Source organism: Boleophthalmus pectinirostris, unplaced genomic scaffold (genome assembly GCF_026225935.1).
Source record: "Boleophthalmus pectinirostris isolate CB_2022bp ecotype Guang Dong unplaced genomic scaffold, ASM2622593v1 HiC_scaffold_8, whole genome shotgun sequence".
Taxonomy (NCBI): Eukaryota; Metazoa; Chordata; class Actinopteri; order Gobiiformes; family Gobiidae; genus Boleophthalmus; species Boleophthalmus pectinirostris.
The window spans coordinates 5,567,549-5,591,109 of record NW_026571515.1 but is presented as its reverse complement, the minus strand read 5'-3'; the positions used below and the strand labels follow the sequence as shown (position 1 = coordinate 5,591,109).

Here is a 23,561-nt window from a genome sequence, read left to right as displayed (position 1 = left end):
GTCCCGGTTCAGTCTTGCTTCATACTCTTTCTGTTTTCCCCAGTGTCCCAGTAAGACATTTGGCAGTTTCGAGTCGACCAAAGGATTCCCAGACGAGGTGATCCAGTTTGCCCGGCACCACCCGCTCATGTACAACCCGGTCTACCCCCTGAACCGCAAACCCGTCTTTGTCCGGACCAACGTGGACTACAGCTTCACCCAGTTAGCCGTGGACCGGGTCAACGCCGCCGACGGACAGTATGACGTCATGTTCATCGGGACAGGTACCAGTTTAGGTCTTACAAATACATTCATGGGGCCATACTGTCAGGTAATAAAGTAAAACATTTTTGCCACCGTAGATGTTACAAAAGCAGCTCTTAGTGTCAAAATAAGAAAAACAAACCTTTAGTATTAGTCTGTCTACATCTTCAAAGCTCAAAAATATCTGTTCCTTCTTGTAGTAGTGGTAGATTTCAAGTTAACAACGATCTTCTACTTGTTGTTTAGTAGAGAATTTGAATTCCTGGGCTGAAATGATCCAAATGATTCTAGTGAAGGTGCATAGAATTTAAAAACACATTGGAGCACTTCCTTTATAGAGGCTTTGCACCGTCACGTGACCCCTATAGCAACGGTACTTACGCCGCCATGACACCGGGCACACTATGTCATTGACTTCAGCAGCATCGGAGAAACATGGGCAGGTTTTGTTGTGTATTTGGTTGTTCTAGACGCTCTGAACGGGATAAAACGAATCATTTCTTCACTGTTCCTCTGGAAATTACTCATCAGGAGCTCCAACAAAGGGAATTATCAAAAAAAAAAAAACAGGAATTATGTCTAGAGAACATAAACCGCGAAGAGATTTCCTGTGGTACCATCAAGACACACTCATGTCACTTTCATCAAGGTATTTGCTATTTAAATTGTTTCATAGTTTATTTAATGAGAGAAGCACATTTACTGAACTAAAATGTAAAAAGAAAACATTTGCAGTGTGAGTGGCAGTAGAAACTGTATCTTCCAGCGCACATATAAACATGTCACTCGTCGTAGGACCCATGTTTTCTTTATTGTCTTGTTTATCCACAACTATGTCTTCTAGAATTAATCTCTTTTTGCGAGCGGATCTTTCTAATGTTCACGAGGATCTTTTCATGGTCGATTCTTTCGAGGTTCGGCTCACAGACTCTTCGACTCGTGCGTCATGTTGATCATAGGAGCCCAGTGTGGGTTCGTTGAATCGTAAACTAGTGCAGGTTTTCCTGGATAAATTAATGACATTTTAGTTCAGTAAATGTGCTTCTTTCATTAAATAAACTATGAAACAATTTAAATAGCAAATACCTTGATGAAACTTTGGGTGACTTGATGGTACCATTGGAAATCTCTTCGCGGTTTATTTTTGCTAGCCATAATCTGCGTCTTTTTTTTCGATAATTCCCTTGTTTGAGCTCCTGATGAGTAATTTCCAGAGGAACAGTGAAGAAACGAATCGTTTTATCCCTTTCAGAGCGTCTAGAACAACCAAATACACAACAAAACCTGCCCATGTTTCTCCGATGCTGCTGAAGTCAATGACATAGTGTGCCCGGTGTCATGGCGGCGTAGGTACTGTTGGTATAGGGGTCACGTGACGGTACAAAGCCTCTATTACGACAGTGTTTTCTGTTTGAGAGAAGAACTGAGCCCAAATATGCAGCCCAAATAATTTGTGTGTGTGTAAATTAAACCAAACAAAACTCCAGGTACGTCGAGGAAACATTATAACATAGATGAGAAAAACTATAGCCTTTTAAAAACATGGACTTTGAGAGTAAATTTTCTACTTCCGCGCTTGCTCCGCTGTATCTGGGCACACACACGTGCAGTTTGAAAAATCGGGCAATAACAGGTTGTTACCACGCTAATTGCTGTTAGTATAATAAGAGTGACGTCAAAACTCCGCTCTGGCCTCTGAGAGCTGTGAAAAGCGCTTATAAAATCAATGCCGTGAATAATTAGGAATCCAATAACAAATTAAGAATAAGCTTGAACTAATTCTGTTTTTCACGGTTTTAAGACGGTAAAAATAAGATACAGCGTCTCTAATTTAGCCCCAAATGTGCTTTTGTTTTACATTTAAAAGATTGGTTTTAAAATTGTTTCATGTTTTCCAGACAAAGGGACAGTGTTGAAGGTGATCAGTGTTCCCAAAGAGAGTTGGAACAACATGGAGGAGCTGTTACTGGAGGAGCTGGAAGTTTTTAAGGTCAGACTCAAATTCAATTTGTTCAAGTCCTTATAATATTGTACAGTGAAAGCTTTGAAGGCTAAATGGAAATGTGAATTTTTTTTTCCCCTTCAGGACAACTCGGCAATCATCAACATGCAGATCTCCTCTAAACGGGTAAAATTAAGTATTTATTTTTATTTCGTATTATTAGTATTTTTGTATTATTAGTATTTTAGTATTATTAGTATTTTTTAATTACTATTTTAAGTATTTTTTTATAATATTTTTTAGTATGTTTTATTAGCATTTTTGTATTTATTTTATTTAGTATTTTATTTACATTTATTTTTATTTTCAGTATTTATTATTATTATTTATTTATTTATTTTAGTCGGGACACTTAAAGGTGCGCTATGTAACTTTTTGGTTATGGATCTGTCAGCTGCTTGTTTCTATGGAGATGTCATTGCTCTGCCTGGAATGTTCCACAGTATGACATTAAACAGCTCTGCCTTACATTTATTCAATTACAGGTGGTTTTATAACTCAAAAATACCTTGAAAAACAGACATTTACACTGTGAACAGAGTCGCCTCTCCACACATCTGACCTGTAACTTGGTCTGGTTTGGTTTCCACGAATACAGAAAGGTTTAATACCATACTGTGAAACATTTCAAACAAAGCAATATCATCTCCATGGAGAAAAGCATTTACATTTAACGGACCCTCCACCAGAAATGTTACACAATGCACCTTTAGTGAACACAGATTAGACAGATTAACAACACTCTCAAGGCCAGAACTCGATGTAAATATATTGTGGTACATTTGAATATTAAAATCCACGTTGTGCTTTGTATCCATAGCAACAGCTGTACGTGGGCTCGGACACTGGGCTGGCTCAGGTGCCTCTCCATCGCTGCAGTGTTTACGGAAAAGCCTGCGCCGAGTGCTGCCTCGCCCGGGACCCCTACTGCGCCTGGGACGGGACCTCCTGCACACGATACTTACCCAATACTAAGAGGTAATACTGCAATCACTGTCACTACTGTTAGTACTGTAAGACTACTAACTCCACTTTGCCTGGGACGGGACCTCCTGCACACGATACTTACCCAATACTAAGAGGTAATACTGCAATCACTGTCACTACTGTTAGTACTGTAAGACTACTAACTCCACTTTGCCTGGGACGGGACCTCCTGCACACGATACTTACCCAATACTAAGAGGTAATCACTGTTAGTACCAGGTCAGCAGACAATGGGATCTGTTGTCTTGGGCCGCAGGGTTTTAGAAGCCCAGAACTGGACCCTCTTCTTATTCATTTATATTAGAGTGGGGCCCATGTAAAGCTTCTTGCCATGGGCCCCCAAATTACTGTCGATGGGCCTGGTTACTACTATAATACTGACTGCAGAGTGAGACGGGACGGGACCCCCTGTACAAGATACTTACCAATAAGAGGTGATACTACACAGTAAAAAGTGGAGTGTTAAAATTGACTCTCACAGAATCAACTTTGACATTTTCTCAGAGTTTATATGAGTCCAATCTGTTCCAGAGTTAATTTAACATTTTTGGAACTGTTAATTAAGCAACACTGGACCAAAGTTCCTGTTTAACCCCGAAATCAAGAGTTATATTAATGTTTTGAGAGTAAACAGATAACACTTTGTAGGATTATCCTGATTTAGCTAAACAACACACAGAGGTGTTTTATTTTATTTTTTACTTTATTTTAGTTAATTTAAGATGAAATTATGTACAAAACTGGTTCAAACTGGTCTTCTCTCGCAAGAGTTTGAAGTGTTTAATGGGAGGAGCCAAATTAACACTAAGAGAGGTTGAATTAACACTAGAGGAAGTTGAATTTAACCTCAACCACATCAACTCTGGCAAATAACTCCAACTCGAACCCCCATTTAACTTTCAGATAGTTAAAATAACACTTTTGGTGTTAAAAAACAACTCTGAAATATTTTACCCTAAAATTTTAACCCTCCAGTTTTGCTGCTGTGTACTACTACTACTATTAGTACTATAATACTATAATACTTCTAACTCCACATCACCTGGGACGGGACCTTCTATACAAGATACTTACCCAATAATAAGAGTTAATACTGTCACTACTATAGTACTATAAAGCCACTAACACCACATTGCTTGGGATGGGGCCCTCTGTACAAGATACTTACCCAATACTAAGAGGTAATACTGCTTTCACTATTTGTACTGTAATACTACTAACTCCACATCGCCTGGGACGGGACCGTCTATACGAAATACTTACCCAGTACTAAAAGATAATACTACTACTGTGACCACTATACTACTTCTAATTCTACTGTGCCTGTTTAAGTATCTGGTGTACAGGATACTTAACCTACTTCAAAGAGGTAATACCACTACTATTACTGTACTTCTGCTAACCTGACTGCACCCAGGATAGGAACTTGTGTACAAGATACTAATATACAATACTAGTAAGTAATATTAATACTACTATACGATTATCATATCTACTGTGCCTGGTTAAGTGTCTGTGTAAAAGATACTTGTCCAATGCTCAGAGTTAGAATAGGCCAACTACAGGAGTCTCCAACCTGCAGCTCAGGAGCTACTAGTAGCTCTCCTCCTCCTCCCAAGTAGCTCACCAAGGGATTTTTGAATTATACTTATTGTGTTGAATGGCTCAAATATGATGAACTACCATTGTAAATGTATAATTTTGATGCCTAACTTTATTAGGGTGACCAGATGTCCCTATTTCCCCGGACAGTTCCAGTTTTGAGTCCTGTGTCCCCTGTCCCAGCAGATTTATACAAAACCAGTGATTTGTCCCAGTTTTATACAAGAAATGTCACAGGTGTCCTCATTTCTGACCAATCTGATCCCCGCCAACAATAAAGACGGCACAAATTGTTTGTTTATATAAAATACAAAAAAGCTGCTTAAAAATGACTAAAACACAAAGGAAATGTGACTATACTGACTCACGTGTTAGTCATGAATGGTCTTGGTCAATTTTCCCTAATTTCACAGTCATTTCACAATTTTACCAACCACCAAAAACCTGGGGATGTCCCAGTTTTTTATTTTTGAAAATTGGGTCACCCTAAACTTTGTGCACTAAATGATGGATAAAGGTTTGTGTTTTATAAGTATCTATTGTTTCCTATCTAAGGCTTTCCTATTCTCAGTTCCTTATAACCACTAAAATAAGTAGCTCTTTGGCTTTTTTTTTTTGTAGCTCACTGGAAGAAAAAGGTTGGAGACCCTTGGCTTACTACTATAAATACTACCCCCATCATTATACTACTAATATTATTACTACTTAACCTAGTACTACTACAACTTTTACACTTGACATTTCTAAGTCTTTGAGCTTTCTTTCTTTGTCAGGTTTTCATGCTCTATTATGTCAGGGTGTTGGGTTTCTTCCAGAAGTTTAATCACAAATCCTTCCAGTTTAGGTGATCCTGACTTGTGTTTTGTCTTTCTGTTTTTCAGACGTTTCCGAAGACAGGATGTGAGAAATGGAGACCCCAACACGCTCTGCTCTGGAGGTATGAGCTCACAATATAGTACTTTGTTCAGTTCAGTTGTCATTCATTAAAAAGCCGATATTACGCTATTTTCGGATCTGTGTTTTAATGTTGTTTTCTCATCACGAACAAACCTGAAGTTGTGTTTTGAGTCAATTTTGTGTAATATATGCCTTTAAAACAACTTGGCGGTCACATTGGTGTTTAGAGCAATAGGATAAGATGGTAATAGTAGTCCACAGTATTAGTTCTGAATCATATAAAATGACTCACTTTATTGTATATCATTTGTTCATGTGACCGTATATTCACTGCATGACGCATAAACCCAATACAAGTAGTTATTGTATCAAATCTGACTCGGCAAATTTCAAACTCATCAGTGAGATTCTTAGAAAACTGTGAACTCTTTGTAGCTGAGAACACGTTAATCTGAACAAAGACCCCTTTTCAGCGCACGACCTCTGACCTTTCACCCCCACAGCACCGCCACACTGTGTCAGGTTCCACTGGGCCGTTACACATACTTTACATTGGGACTTCAAGTGGCACTTTGTTAACTCGGTGATTGTTTTATGCAAAAAGTGGCCAAATAATTTAATGAATGGGACCTAATTTATACCAATATTGTGATAAAAAGCAGCTATGATTAATAGTTAAATATATTATTACATTATAACTGAGACAATTATTGATGAGGTCCACTAAATGTATGGAGACTGCCAAAAGAGTAAACATTTGAGGTGAATAATATCAAACACAGCATGTCCTAGTGTTTTGTGATAGAACTAGGGCTGTGTAGTATGTAAAGTATTGAAAATCAGATACTAATCGCTTGTAAAATTAATATCAAAACTAGATATTCATTTGAGCAGGTATAAATATTAAAAAAGTCACATTCACAGAACAAAAATGAACCTTTCCTGAATAGTTTTTGAATGATTTAGACAAGTACTGTATTTTCCTGACCAGCCAAAAAATGCACAACGAAGAAGAAAAAAACATCTATAAGTCGCACCGGACTATAAGCTTTTTTTGGGAAATGTATTTTATAAAATCAGAGAACAGGAACCGACATTTCACCTTGAAAGGCAAGTTATAGTAAAAACAACAGAATAGAGAACAACAGGCTGAATAGGCGTTAATTATGTTAACGTAACATATGAACAGTTATTTAGATAATTATAGTAAAAAAACCATAAGTTTACCAAACTCTCGATCTCACTCCAAATCACTAAATCCATTGCATTCTTCATCATCGGTGTCACTTCTGCGCGACCTCCGGAGATAAACCGTAGACCCATGATGTAAACAGAGCACCGCTTCCTCTTCTGTGTAGCTGTGGTCAGACTCAGCATCAGTTCCAGTTAGAATTATTCCAGCCTTTCTGAATCCCGACAGGATGGTTTCGGTTGTCATTGAAGTTCAGGCTTTGTCGATTCACTCAGTGACGTTCCAGGAAAGTTTCATGGTGCACCCGCCCGGTTTCCGTTAAGCTGTTCTCTCCATCCCCACTTTTTGCCAGTCCCTCATAAGTTTCTCGCTCACTCCAAACTTTCTTTCTGCTGCTTGATTACTGTTTTCTGTGGCATATTTCACTACTTGAAGCAGGACAGTGGCTTTTTCTGCAGGAGACATGCACAGAAAACTGATACACAAGCCTAGAGCCTCTCGCGGCTGTCAGTTTGAGAATTTTAATATATAAGTCGCATCGGTGTATAAGTCGCAGGACCACCTAAACCGTGAAAAAAACTGCGACTTATAGTCCGAAAAATACGGTAATAGTCTGGATCAAAAATAGCACGTTCTGGTATTATGTGATAGAACTAGGGCTGTGTAGTAAGTTAAGTATTGAAAATCAGTTACTAATCGCTACTAAAACAAGCACTGAAACTAAATACTCATTTGAGCAGGTATCAATATTAAAAAAAGTCACATTCAAGACAAAAAGGAGTTTCCGAACATGGACCACTGTGGAATCTTGGAACCTACATGGACAGCTGTGGGATCACACAGATATAAGACCACATCGTAATATAAAAGAAAGTACTATTATTTAATTATAAAATCACATGCTGTTGGCTAAATAAAGTAAAGAAATATAGTTTTTATAATCATCATGGAATCAGAATTGGTATTGAGTCTGTTTCTTAGTATCGAAATTATTGTATCGTGACAACAGTAGATAGAACAACATATGCTGCAGTATTTTCGCAGATGTAGTAACAATTGGACACAAGATAATATTTTAAGTACAGTCTGTAGTAAAGACAACTTCCCTTCCTTAAGTGATAGTAACAGTTTTTTCCTATGCCTCTCAGTCGTAGTGGCGTCTCATGTGCTGTCCTCTGCTGCCCCCTACAGACCACCATAAGCACCGCGTCTCCGAGAGGAAGCTGTACGCTGTGGACGGCAGCAGCACCTTCCTGGAGTGTATCCCCAAGTCTCTGCAGGCTCAGGTCACGTGGACGTATCAGAGAACGCCCCAGAGCCAGAGAGAAGAGGTGAGAAAGACACCGAAGAGAGATTAAACCAGACAGCTCAAAAAGAACAGATAATGAATAGACTGAATAAACAGATTAAATTAATATATTAAATAGGTCAAATAATTTCTCTTGTGGATCATTAAAGATTGTCTAAGTCTAAATAAGTTACGAGGTGGGTATGACACCTACATTTTCACCCTCACTAGTTCACAGTAGATGCACAAACAGATAAAACTAGTTTGGACCAACCCAACGATCAAGAAGAGGTTCATGTCTCTTAGTTTCTCCCGACTCCGAGACACTGAGAAGACATTTAGGTTTTGCTTATCTACAAAGGAAAAGTTTGATATGAGCACAACATAAAATCTGGATTATCTACAATGGAAAAGGTGAAGCAAATCTAAAGCCCCACTCTGTAACTTTTCAGCTATAGATAAAAATAAACAGCATGTGGGTAACACTTTATAATAACTACACCTTATTTAGCCTTAATAAAGCATGAACAAAGACTTAATTAATAATGAACAAAGACTTAATTGATAATGATTAATGCTTAGTAAATGCTTAATTACTACCTTAATTAGCACTTAACTTGCCTGTGCTGTAAATAGTTACTCATAATTATTTCATAATTAATTACTCATGAACTAACCATTTGTGTGTGCATTTGTAAATGCATATTTAAATACAAATTTGAGCATTTATGAATGATTAGTAAGCTACGAGAGAATGATTTATTAATGATGCAATGATAACAGATGCCTGAATTAAGTCTTTTTGAGAGCTTTTCTAAAGTGAAGAGTAATTATCCTTTATTAAGCATTTACTAAGCGTGAATCATTATTAATTAAGCCTTTGTTCATTATTTATTAAGTCTTTGTTCATGCTTTATTAAGGCTAAATAAGGTGTAGTTATTATAAAGTGTTACCAGCATGTTTTTATTGAGCTGAAAAACAACGGCTTGCAACTCCACAAACCTGACTCCGATTTGCCTTGACCAGGGCCTCCTCCCGCTTGTCTCAGTGGAATTGTCGTTCCTTTAATATTCAACAAAACAGCACAAAACAGAACAAAACAAAAACAACACAAAACAGAACAAAACTACACACACGAACACAAACACAAAACACAGGTGCTGGTAATCTCCTTAAACAGGAGGAGGAGGCTGGAGGTGAGGCAGGATTGGCCAGGTGTAGAACTAATCCACCAATCACGGACCAGGGCTCTCACAGCAGGAATTCACGGGGACAGGAATGGAATTAAAACACACACAAAACTCTAAGAACTGCAGGCCTGGGGCGGTAACACTTGAACACTTCATCTCTCATCTTTTTAGTTAGAACTGGGGATTTATTTAAACATGCACTATGTAACTTTTTGGCTGGTGGTCCGTCACCTGCTTGTTCCTCTAGATATTTTCCTTTAAAGGGACAGTCCGGAAGTTTGGACAAAGGGCCTTATTTCCTAGTGAGCCAGAGTGTTGGAGACGTGTGGAGACACTTTTTAAAATATTCCATCGAGTCCTTGTATTTGCAGAGGTCGTCATTGTCAATGGTCATAGTTCTCCTGTCACTAAAAACAGTCTTATCCACTCCACAAAACACCCGAAGCAAATCTATTATTACACCAGACTGTCGATGTGAATGTCTGTGTTGATAGAATAATGTTTGAAATAAATCTAACCTTGCATCGCGTGAATTGCTGCATGCACAACTCGCTGCTGCTGCTGCTCAGATGTAAATCCTTCAAATGCAAGGCTGGTTTTACATCTACAATTATTCTATCAACACAGACATTCACATCGACAGTCTGGTGTAATAATAGTTTTGCTTCGGGTGTTTTGTGGAGTGGGTAAGACTGTTTTTAGTGGCAGGATAACTATGACCATTGACATGCACTAGTCTAGCACCAACGACCTCTGCAAATACAAGGACTGGATGGACAGTGTTGGGAGTGTTACTTGTATTCTAATACAATACTAAATGTATTCCCCTACAGATTACAGATTACATACCCCAAAATGTAGTTTGTAATGTAATCCATTAAATTACTTAAAGTGAGTAACGTAATCTGAATACTTTGGATTACTTGATTTGCTGTAGAGAAGCAAAGGCGAGGAAATCTTCACATAAGACTTTTTGTCTGCTAAAAGAAAATAAAAAGCCCAGACTTTACTTAACCACATAAAAAATATTATTGATAGAAGAGGAGACACGTCCACACAGCATGGTTTAGTCCTGGTTTATTCCTGGTTTAGACCTAGTTTAGACCAGGTTTAGAACTGGTTTGGACCTGAGTTTAGTCCTGGTTTTAGATCTGGTTTAGACCTGGTTTAGTGTCCGGCAATGAGTGGAATTACCAAACAAAACAAAACAAAACAAAAAATGGAATAGCCCAAAATGTGAAAACAGGAAAATACCTCTGTGTAATCCATTTATTTCAACAAAGTAACTGTAATCCAATTACCACTCACTGAAACAGTAACTGTAACTGAATACAGTTACTCATAATTTGTACTCTGATTACATAACTCCGGTACATGTAATCTGTTACTCCCCAACACTGTGGATGGAATATTTAAAAAAGTGTCTCCACACGCCTCCGACACTCTGGCTCACTAGGAAATGAGGCCCTATGTCCAAAATTCTGGACTGTCCTTTTAAGATCAGCCTTGATTTTTCCACAGAATGAAAAAATACCTAGAGAAACATTAGAGAGACAGATCTGACCTGTAACTTGGTCTGATCTCCATGAAGATAGAAAGATTTAATACGATACTGTGAAACATTCCAGACAAAGCAATAACATCTTCATTGAGAGAAGCATTTGACGGACCACCAGAAAAGTTCCACAGTGCACCTTTAGACGCTTTTATTCACCGTGTTGTTGTGTTTGTCTCCGTCAGGTGCGTCTGGACGACCGAATCCTTCAGACCGACCGCGGGCTGTTGATCCGCCGGGTTTTAAAGCGCGACCTGGGCCTGTACCAGTGCCACGCCATGGAGCACGGCTTCACCCAGACCCTGCTCGGAATCACCCTCGAGGTCGTCCCCACCGCCGCGCCGCAGGACCCCCCCTCCAAACTGGACCCCCGCTCCCCTAACCCCGCCCACTCGCACCCCTCCACCAATCAGAAGCTGTGGTACCGCGACTTCATGCAGCTCGTGGACCACCCCAACCTCAGCACCGTCGACCAGATCTGCGAACAGGTGTGGGCGCGCAAACAGGCCACTAACCAGCACACGACGGAGAAAGGCACCGTGGGAAACGTAGGCAAAGACCACTCGGCCGCGCAGCCAGCGGGGGGAGCTCCGGGGCAGGTCACGGTGAACAGGCCCAATAATAAGAAGTGGAAGCATCTGCAGGAGATTCGGAAAGGCAGGAACAGGAGAACGCACGAGGGGAAATCGAACCCGCGCACGCCTCGCTCGGCCGGGGAATGAAGATGAGAGAAATGGGGGAGGGAGAGAGAGACTAAAGACAGGAGCAGAGACTGAGACAGAACTCAAGAGTGAAACTGTGGAGGAGAGGGAGGAGCTGGACACAACGTGACCACTGTCGGAACAAAGCTTCACTCAGTTTAAATTTAAAACTCTGCTGGTTAAACAGTGGTATTTTCAACTATGGTAAAAAGTTTCTGATTTGATCTTTTCTGGAGGCTCCGCAGACCTTCTTGTCTCCATGAAGATGTTATTGCTTTACCTGGAATGTTCCACAGTATAGTATTTAAACCTATCAGATCTCCATGGAACCAAGCATGTAAAATTAGAGGTCGAATATGTAGAAAAATCATTCATTCGTTCGTTTTTCAATATAAAACCAAAAATAAGAAAACGAAAAAAACAACAATTTTCTTCATTGTTTGTCTTCAAAACCAAAATGAAAAAACAGATAATGATTTGTTTTTTCAGTTTTTGATTTTGTGTTTAAATGAATAATGGAAAGGATAAAGTATAAAGTATAAATGGAAAGGATTTCCCGTTTATGTGACTTCCGTGACTGCGATGCTGGACTTTTTCGCCGCATACGGACAGAACCAGGACTGAATCAGGACTAAAACATGACTAAACCAGAACTAAACCATTGTCAGTCCTGGTCTGGTTCCAGTCTCAGTCCTGATCTCAGTCCCTGGTCTCAGTCCTGGTCTCAGTCCTGGTCTCAGTCCTGGTCTGGTTCCAGTCTCTGGTCTGGTCCCGGCTGTTATCCGTTTTTTCCATTATTCATTTAAACACAAAATCAAAAACTGAAAAAATGAATCGTTATCTGTTTTTTTCATTTTGGATTTGGAGACAAATAATGAAGAAAATCATTGTTTTTTTTTTGGGGTTATTTTGAAAAACGAATGAAGGAATGACACACGGGTTTAGAAAGGTGACTCCTCTCACTAGGGCTGGGTATCATTAAGAAGTTACCGATACGATACATACCTCGATACACAGGCCATGATACGATACATATCTCAATACAGTGCACTTTTGATTTGATACGATATATTTCAAAACGATTCAGTACGATTCAACAAAAATAAATCACGGCTGTGACACTTAAAGTCTTTGTTAAACGACTTCTTGTGCAAAGTTTCTCTAAACAAGCAACAGAACTGTAAATAACTGCGTGAGATATCCCCAAAAAATACTCTTGGCGATATATCGATACAGCAGCCCACGGTATCGATACTGTATCATCACGTTAAGCGATATTTTGATATTTTTTACACACCCCTACCTCTCACAGTAAGAGTGAATTTTGCTGGATATGTGGTGTTTTTGACAATTAATAAAACGTAATTGAATATATGAAAGTTTAATGCCATATTGTGGAACATTCCAGGCAATGCAGTTAAATCGAGACAATATGATCCATTAAAAAAAGTTCAAATTAGCACATTTAAGTCTACAACCTATGATTAGTACAAATATTAATTGGTAAATGTGCTTTTTTTAGTAGTTGCAGTACCAACATTGACCAGCAGGGGATGTTAAACTGACCGAAGCGCCGTCCAGTTTCCCGTCTCTCCTCCACGTCTCGCTCCTCCACTCAAACACAGCACCTCTTCTTGTAATTTAATCTTTGGATGTTTCTCCTTCTACGGTACGAACGTTTGACCCCTTGAGCCCACGTCTGACCCCAGATGACCCCTGCATGTGCTGCCTTAGAGCCCGGACGGATTGTGCACGTTCCCTTTACACTTTTCACTGTGGCGTTTTGACTGAAGGTGACGACGAACACCTGAAAAAATATGGGCAATAATCTCACGAAATGGAGACGGACGGAAACACGGGAGGGACAATGCGCGGAGGTTGGAGGTAGTCAAAAAAAAAAAAAAAAAAAAAAAAGATGGATTTTTTTTTTTTCGTTTTTTCTTTCACAAAAGACATGAACACGGTACAAATGGACAAAACTGGAAGATGAAATTCGCCAAGGCACGAGAAGAGCCAGTTTGGAATTGAAATTTAGCAGTATAAGCTACACATCACATACAACAGTTGAAATAACGCTTAGGTTTGTGAGATAATTTTCGTCTAAAAGTCTAAAAACATAAACATAACACGCACTTCCTGATTACCGGACAATAAAACGCTTTCTAATTAAATACAGAAAGCACGCAACAGTCTTATTTCGACCTCAAGAGCCACTTAAACGATACATCTACTGGCAGGGATGTAACAATAACCGAAATGTCATGATATGAGTAATTTCCAGAGGAACAGTGAAGAAATGAATCGTTTTATCCCTTTCAGAGCGTCTAGAACAACCAAATACACAACAAAACCTGCCCATGTTTCTCCGATGCTGCTGAAGTCAATCACATAGTGTTCCCGGTGTCATGGCGGCGTAGGTACCGTTGCTATAGGGGTCACGTGACAGTACAAAGCCTCTACAGGCGCTTTAAGGCGATGTGTTGCATAGTGGTTAGTTTTTGCCCGAAGAAACAAGATCCAGGCTTCGTTTCTCCAGCTGAACAACATCATAACACACTGTAGATCAGAAAAATAGCATAATCTAAGCTCTTATAGAACAGAACACACTTATAGCTCCAAACTAGCTCTACATTTGCGACTGGTGAACCCGACGGACCACGTTTCATCCGTTCATTTCTGTGCACGTTTTAGACCAGCACTCGTGGACACATCTGGATCACTGCATCTGGATCAAACGGATTCGGACTTACGTAAGACTGAAGAAGAGGAGGAGGAGATTGTGTTTGCAGGATATCAGAGACTGAAGTGGGGTTTACAGGTTTTACTGGAAGGTGGATCGAAAAGAGGGAATTATTGGTTACTTACGGTGGGACAGACTGAAGCAGAATTGAACTCATATTTAATCTCCAGCTGCTTTTTACCTGTTTAAAAATGTGGTTTACGATGGTTATATAAAGATGGACAGAGCATAGATTTATTTGTAACTTCAGGTTGTCTCCATAGAAATGTTATTGCTTTGTCTAGAATGTTCCAAAGCATTGATTAAACCCACTGTACGTATCACAAAGGAAACAAGCAGGTTACAGCACTACGCTTCATTACAAGTCAGATCTGTGGAGAGTCGCCCCTATTCACAGAAGGAATTATTGTATTTTTGAGCAACAGAAACACCCGTAATGGACAAATGCTAAATGGAAACGTTTAAAGTCATACCATGGAACATTCCAGGTAGATTAATAACATTTTCATGGATTACCTTTAAAACTTAATCCCTGGAAGTGGAGACCTTGTCAGTTTAAAGTGTGGTCAAAGTATATTTTACGAGAAACAATTAGGGCTGAACGATTTTAAGAAAAAATTGAACTGAATTGGCAGATCTTGCGATTTTGATTTCATCCGCATTTTTATTTTTTATTTTTCCAAATCAAGTTTCAGTGCGCATGAACTTTTGGAAACATCACAGAAACTTACATCATACCATATTCCTGCACCGATGATTTGACGCTGGACCGTAAAGCCCAGTTTTACGGTCCAGCATCAAATCGTCTGCCTCACGATTCAGAGAGTCTTCGTTAACGTGAACCCGCCACTCATACCGTCTGCATCGACCGACGTGCACCTTCGAAATTTTATACCTACGAGTCAAAACGATGCAGACAGCAGGGGAAGCGACGCAGACAATAAGGGCTGTGATTGGTCCTCTCCACCACCGCTCTACGTACATTCCCCGTACTCCGCTTTCCTTTCTTTCAATATACAGCTTTGCGCGCACTTGTTTACATTTTACGGAAACGAAACTTAAAACCGCATGGCTAATTTGCATAAACTATAAGCGCTGATAAAAACAGCTCGCTCCTTGTGCGCTGATGCGGTTCAGCTTCTGTCGGACTAAAGGACACGACTCGGTGGAATATGAGTGTTTTTTTCTGTGACAGAGGGATGTTCTGCTGATGGTGAGTCTGTTCTGTGCTTCTATCGCGTTGGAGATGGTTCATGTTAAACTTTACTCGAACGCCACGTTTAAGTCCTCGCCTCCTAGACTTGCGGCAGGGAATTACTTCGCGGCGCACTGACCTCGAAGCAGATCCATAAATTGGGCTTTAGGAGCACTGCGAAAAAACGCAGCTTTGACGCTCCCTAAACCGTGTTGTCTGAGATCGCAATTTTCAGTTCAAACCGATAGATCGTTCAGCCTTAGTAACCGTTTGTAGGATGTTTAAAAACTTTATGAAATAGTGAAACAAACAAACAAGCACCCGTGTTATAAATCTGCACTGTCCATCTTTAAAGAACACATATTATACATTCTTAGAGCTTTTAAACGTTCTTTTGGTCACTTTGGGATTTCACGTGTTCTAACTTAAAATAGAAAAATATACATTATAACCCAACTTAGTCTATGTAACACTTGTACAATCTTCTAAATTTAGATTTTAGTATTTATTGCCTTAATTTAACCATTAAAGATGCACTATGTAGCTTTTTGGTTTCGGGGTCTGTCACCTGCTTGTTTCTATGGATATGCTATTCATATTTTGCCTGGAATGTTCCACAGTGTGACTTTAAACAGCTCTACTTTACATTTATTCAATTACAGGTGGATTTTACAGCTCAAAAATACTTAGAAAAACACATTTTGACTCTGAGCAGCATCGCCTCTCCACAGATCTGACCTGTAACTTAAAGTAGTCTGGTTTGGGGTCCATGAAATTAGAAAGGTTTAATGCCAAACTGTGAAACATTCCAGCCGCATTAATAGCATTTCCTCGGAGAAAAGCGTTTGACGGAGCCTCCAGCAGAAAACTTACGCAATGCGCCTTTAAAAATTTGAACCTTGTACGGAAGGATTTGAGAACAGACTTACGACTCCCATTTCCGGGCCGATCTTAAAAAGTCTCTAGGATATTCGCATGGTATTTATGAGTTTGTAGTGGATAAAGTAACGGAACCACTTCGCTTTTTTGACACTGTTTTTGTAAGATATTAATATATGCAAATCAGAAAAGGATAGAGAAATGGTGACGACGGGCTCAAACTAATATGCATTTCACGACGGCCGTGTTTCTGAAGAAATTAGTGACTCTACTACGCCCCCTTGTGTTAGGCTTGAGATAAAGCAGACGAGGACATACCCCACCTACGGCTCAAAGTAACTGAAACTGAAACCCAAAGCAAGTGTAGCAAAATGTGAATAAAACAAGTTTCTAAAAATAATTACTATGCATTTTTGTAAACAAACTTTTATTATCTATGCTTCTGGTGGTTCCCAGGCAGCGGGGCAAGTACAGTAATTAGAGCTTTTTAATTGTATATTTTTAAAAACAATGATTAAACAAATATTTGAGGACAAAATATCTACTCATAATCTACTACTATGTAAACTATAAATACCGTATTTTTTGGATTATAAGGCGCATTAAGCGAAAGAAACGGATGACATTTGAGACTAGAGACGTAACAATAACCGAAATATCGTGATATCGTATCGTCAGAGTTCTCACAATAATATCGTGGACCATCACAATATATCAAATTACAAGGTTTTTTGCTTAAATTAAGAGTTGTTGTGCAGCAATAGCTAAAAAAGACAGAGGGAACTACATAGACCATGATCCTTTGCTCCATTTCAGTGTAGACTACATGAAGAAATAACAGTTCTAAGCACCTTTAAGTCTTTGAATTTAGTCTTGTCAAGGCATTTTAAGAGGAAAAGTACCATATTAACAGCTTTGTTTGCCTCCACAAAATATCGCAACAAATATCGTACCGTGAGATGTATATCGTGAAAATATCGTACATAGAGATTTGGATATTGTTAGATCCCTAATCGTGAGTCTCACCACCATATCGTGAGCTTTTCCACGATATCGCAATAAATATCGTACCGTGAGGTTCATACCATGACGATATCGTATCGTGAGACTTGGATATCGTTACACCCCGACTTGAGACTGATCCCTTAGCCCAGGCGTCCACAATCCATTGGCAGATCGTGGCGTAATTCGCCCGGCATTGCCTCCCTGTTTGGGTGATATTATGAATGTGAATGTGGGTGGATAATTTAAATTTGGATTTTTATTTCCTACGAGGAGGACTCAAATATACATTGAGTAATAATTTGTTTAATGCAGCTTTGTGCGCATTTTTTTACATTTTACAGTAACGAAACTTAAAACCACATGACTAATTTGCATAAACTATAAGCACTAAAAAAAACAGCTCGCTCCTTGTGTGCTGATGCAGTCAGTTTCTGTCGGACTAAAAGACACGACCCAGTGGAATATGAGTGTTCTTTCTGTTTCAAGGCGACAGCGGCAGTGTGCGCTGACGCAGAACTAAACTTCGCCCTTTACTCCGCGAGACTCCTGACTACAGTAGCCGTAACGCTCTGACAATCCATCAAGCGGCGCGGCTTCGTAGTTTACCAAAGTCGTACTAAAACATTTTGACAGATTTTTGAGCGCCGTGTTCCACATAAAATCGGTTCGAGGTCAGTAAGCACAACCAGAATTAATACATAAGAGGCACTGTTGATTTTTGAGAAAATGGAAGCATTTTAAGTGCACTTTATAGTCCAGAAAATACGGTACTACCACTCTCTTTACATTTCCCAATAGTGAGTTGGATGAAGAATATTCTAATTCATTCAGGGGTAAATTCTCAATATGTTATAGCAAAAATCGGTCACCAGTTGCATCTTTACTGACCCTTTGTGGTTACAGTTCGCCCTCTCTCGCAATGAAAACATATATTTACAGACACTAGACTTCAAATTCAAATTAAAGAAACCACAAAAACATATCTTGTGGCCAGAATCAGTATTTTATCCCTAAATTTCAATACTACATAACAACTATTACTACCGTTTCTATGCCATTTTAAACAATATTCCTCGACACTTCAGAAACACGGCTTTTGTTTGCTCCAAAAATCTTCCACTTTTTTAAATGTTACAAAATTTTGCTGCTTAAAGATGTCATTCTTCTCTTAAAGTAGTCTTCCTTATCTGCGTATTCTGTGTAAAGTAACCCCTTTGTGTCGGTGTGTGCGCCCCCAAGTGTCCAACTGTGGTATCACGATCATCCTTTCACGCATTGTAAGATAAAAGATGTCTGTTTTCATTCACAAACTTTGGGCCAATAGATGTAGAATTTTTGTTTTTTTATTTTCTATTTGAATGATGTAATAATGGATAGAGTGGAGTGTGTAAAAAGGGGACACTCTGAAATCAGGCACCAGCAAAATATATGCAATAATTATGAGACAATAACACTACAATACTACCTTAAATAGTTATTATATCGTTCGGATTTAACACGGTACGAGTTTGGACTGCGAATTCACTTTTTTAGCCTTAAAAATGTCAAGTCACAGCAGCAGTGAATTCACAAAATAGTAAAAATGGGTGAAGAATATTTGTCAATTATGTCAGTTTTTTTGTTAGTTTTTTTTTCAAATCTGGAAGAAGATGGTAACTACTCATGGATTTTAGACTAATGAAAAAATTATACTCAATTTTACCTGCTATGATTGGTAGAAAGTCCTCAAAATGGCGCGCATAAGAAGACAAAGAAAATCATGAGGCACAGAATTAAACAAACAAAACAAAAAAATCTATAATAAATATTCTTTTCTGATTTCTGTTCTATTGGGCTGCACAAAATGAAAATTCAAATACAATACTATAATTTTACTTAATTTTACTTATTTGACTGCAATTATTTAAACTTGGAGTAATGAAAAATAAAGAACTAAATCTTTTAATTGGTCGAAAGTCCTCAAAATGGCGCCCATACCAAGATACTGAAGCCAGCATTTTATTTTAATTAAATTTTGGAACAAAAATAACTTGGAGTAATGAAAATTAAAGACTAAATGTTATCTTTTGATTGGTCAAAAGTCCTCAAAATGGCGCCCATACCAAGACAATAAAGCCAGCTTTTTATTTTATTGAATTACAGAGCAAAATCTTTTCCAACTATTCAAACTTGGAGTAATGAAAAATTAGGACTAAATCTTCTGATTGGTTGAAAATCCTCAAAATGATTCCTAGACACTGTAACCAGCCTTTTATTTTATTTTAATCTCAGAACAAAATCTTTTCCAACTATTCAAGCTTGGAGTAATGAAAAATCAGTATCTTTTGATTGGTCGAAAGTCCTCAGCGGCGCCCATACCAAGACATAAAAATAATAATTTAAAACTTTTCCCAATAATAAAAACTTTTCCCAACTTAGAGTTAATGAAAAATGAAAATGAAATGAAAAATAAATAAATGTTATCTTCTAATTGGTCGAAAGTCCTCAAAATGGCGCCTATGCTAAGACAACAAAGCCAGCTTTTTATTTTATTTTATTTTATTTTAATCTCAGAACAAAAACTTTTTCCAACTATTCAAACTTGCAGTAAAGAAAACTAAAACTAAATGTTATCTTTTGATTGGTCGAAAGTCCTCAAAATGGCACCCATACCAAGACAATGAATTTTTTTTTTAATTACAGAACTAACACTTTCCTAAAAAAAATAAATAAATAAATGAATTGAGGTAATTACAGAGATATTAGGTTATATGATGCTACAGTTTGATTCAATATGACGCCTTTCTTCGTGAATTCACTGCTGCTGTTTAAATGTAATATTTACTGACAGTGCAAATGATCGAACTTTAATTATCAGCTATTCCAGTGGTGCTACCTGAGTCTCCCTTTCCCCTTGTCTATTGCATGATGTTTTTACAGTGCTGCTTTGGTGACAGACGGACAGAAACAAGACGAGAAAGCACAACGATGTAGATTACGATTATTAATATTCCTATGTATTTATGTGCAAAGATAAGCTGAACTCTTGTGGTGGAATTTATTTTTCTTATAACTGTTTCGTGTTGGTTCTGCTGAAGAGGACTTTGGATCTGAAGAGAGTCCGGACACTTCCTGTTGACGCACCCTGTGAGCGCGAGAGTGAGAGAGTGAGTGCGTGAATGAGTGAATGGGTTTGGGGGGGGAATAAAGGTGTAAATATTGGTGACAGGTCATGGGAAGGTCAGAGGTGAAAGGTCATGGTGCACTGTACAAACTCTTTGTGAAATGTGTCTGATGTTTTGGATTAACACAATAAAATATGCAGTTACTTTACGATGGGGCTTTGTTTCTCTATGATTCATCTCATTTATTAAAAGTAGGGCTGGGCAAAAATTTAAAAAAATTAATCACGATTAATCACATGAATTCGAGCGATTAATCGCATGTTATACGCAAAACCAATTAATGAATTAAAAAGTAGAGTATAGCTGCACTTTTATTGGAAATGTAAATGAAAGAGCCACACATTTGTTGTGCAAACAGTATTTCTTTCACAGGGGAATCCTCAGAGCCTTCAAGGTGTTCTGAAGGCTCAAGAAAAAATATTGAATGGACTTTTGTACTACTAATATATTTATTGAATATTTTTTATGCCGTGAGAAATGAACACGACACTAGTAATAATTTCTAGATCAGTGTTATAAACTTGGACTGATATTTCTTGGGAAACAAAGGGTTAATATAATGGAATGGAAATGGACCAATCACAGTTTTTCTTCCAGTGGTATCTGGGTAAATCAGTGACTCCAGCACTGAACTAAAGAAACAAGCTCAGCTCAGGCTGGTCCGGCTGGAGCCGGAGCCCGCGGCCAGGGCCGCGACTCGCGGAGGCTCAGACACGTTGCATCTCACGTGGTCAGAAAAAAGTGTAAAGAAAAGACTTCAAACTTAAAGAAATGCTCGCGGTGAACTTTTTCAAAATAAAAGCCAGTGAAAAAGAGACATTTACAATAAAATAAATAAATAAATAATAAAAACTGCGTTAATGGCGTTAAAATAATTGTAGACGTTAATGACTTAAGTAGTTAACGCAAAGTTAACGCGTTAACGTGTCCAGCCCTAAAAAAATGACTGTATAAAGGAGTGACTTAAGGCTGCCACACACTACAGGATTTTTCGGTCTTGAACGACTTTTAAACCTGCGATAAAATCTTATGAGACTTAAAATGTCTGATCGCAAAGACTGCAGCTGTTTCCTGTCTACAGTAAAACCACTCGCTTTAAGTGTTCAAAATATCAGAGCGCTGCACTTCTAGTTTAGATACAAGTCAAAACTGTGTTGTTATTATTTGTGAAATGTGTTGCAAAGCGTCAGATACATGATTTTTAAAGCATGAAAAGTTGGTGATAAAGTCCACATGAAGTAGAGTCTCTGTCACTCATCTGCAGCTTCACCTCGACTCTCGCGCTGTGTGGATATCAAGGCTAAGTTCAGACTGCAGGGATTTTTTTTGTGAAATCCGATGTTTTTGTGAGGTCATTCACATTTCCAATTAAATGCGACTTCACTTGCAAGGACCACACCAAGGACAACATAGTGCGAAAGAAGTTTATTGATGATGTACGAGGGGCGGAGATGGCCGGGTTGAGACTCTAGGTGGGGGCTCCGTCTCAATCTGCAATTGGCCCAGCCGGAACGGGACCCCCCTCGTAGGCGTCTTATGGTTGAAAGACAAACAAGATAGAGGGTGGAAGGGTGGGGTCGAGTGAGCTGAGACAAACTGGGATGATGGGAAATGCTGCTACATGTCAGCTTCCGGGAAATTAGAGGCATGGTCGAAGTGAGCTGTGGTTTGCAGGTGAGGAGGAGAGGGCGGTCGGGCCGTGGTCCTGCTCCTGAGTCTTAGTTAATCGTATTAACTCCATTTGTATGTGATCTCCAGTGTGAACGTTAAACAGCCCAAAAGTGTCCCGCATGTGCACTGGAGACACGACGACGTCAACCGCAGCGAGCGTCTCTGTGTTTACGGAAGTTGTCCAAACATGGACGCAGCATTGAGCACCTGGAGATTTTAAAGTTCCTCTCGTACCGGAGCCAGAACATGAACAACTTACTTGTTTTAAAGAGGAGATTGAGAAGGAGAAGGACGAGGTTTTTGGCCGTGGCGTTTTGTGAGGCAGCCTGCTGAAAGGAACGTGTGGATGCGGAGACGTAGCCAAGAGTGTTGGGATAGCGATGTGCTTCATTTCAGTGACATGGAGTTCCTTAACAATTTTTGTATGACGAGAAGAACGTTTGTGTACATTTGTGGCTTGTTGATAACGTGTAGGTGGATGAATGCGCTTTGGCCATTCAGACTGAAGTCGCATGTCAAAAGATCAGATATGTATCAGTTTCAGGAGCACATATCCAAGTGGCCTGGGTCGCATTTGAAAAAATCGGATCTGTGTGGTTCAGACTGTCATTAAAAGATCAGATACAGGTCACATAGGCTGCAGTGTGAACGTAGTCAAAGACACACATGAGGAACTACTCTCACCTTTTTACTTTCAAAGAACGTCTCAAATTGGGTTCACAGTGCAGTTTTGTGTACAGACGAGGGCTGGATATCATTAAGAAGTTGCCGATACAATACATACCTCGATACATAGGCCACGATACAATACATACCTCAATACAATGAGCTTTAGATTCGATATGATTTACTTCAAATTGATTCAAAATGGTTAAATAAAAACAATGACTAAATCATGGCTGTGATACTAAAAGTCTTTGTTAAACCACTTCTTGTGCAAAGTGAATATGAAACACAAACATTTTAATCATCAAAACAGTGAAAATGTCAAATGTGTCAAAATAATTTAGTAAAATACACCAAAAAATACCATTGGCGATATATCAATACAGCAGCCCATGATATCGATATTGTATCACCACATTAAACGATTCGATATATCAATATTTCGATATTTCTGCACACCCCTTGTACATACACATACTTTGTGTTTGTATGAAAAAGTTTAATTTTTCAAAGCTCAGAAACTTAACAACAAAAACTTAACAAAATCATTCATGTATAATAATAAATGTTCTGTTAAAAGACA

At 38.8% G+C, this 23,561-nt stretch overlaps 1 protein-coding gene across 1 annotated transcript in view; it reads left to right on the top strand.

The window, feature by feature from the left end:
- sema3b (sema domain, immunoglobulin domain (Ig), short basic domain, secreted, (semaphorin) 3B) overlaps positions 1 to 11,810 on the top strand; it is a 98,324-nt gene extending 86,514 nt beyond the window's left edge. The window contains exons 12-18 of the mRNA XM_055165714.1: positions 44 to 263; positions 2,142 to 2,233; positions 2,330 to 2,371; positions 3,066 to 3,223; positions 5,716 to 5,771; positions 8,115 to 8,254; positions 11,143 to 11,810. Coding sequence (XP_055021689.1) covers positions 44 to 263; positions 2,142 to 2,233; positions 2,330 to 2,371; positions 3,066 to 3,223; positions 5,716 to 5,771; positions 8,115 to 8,254; positions 11,143 to 11,679 — 1,245 coding nt within the window. The 3' untranslated portion in view covers positions 11,680 to 11,810. The remainder of the gene's footprint in view (positions 1 to 43; positions 264 to 2,141; positions 2,234 to 2,329; positions 2,372 to 3,065; positions 3,224 to 5,715; positions 5,772 to 8,114; positions 8,255 to 11,142) is intronic.
- Positions 11,811 to 23,561: the final 11,751 nt, after the last annotated feature.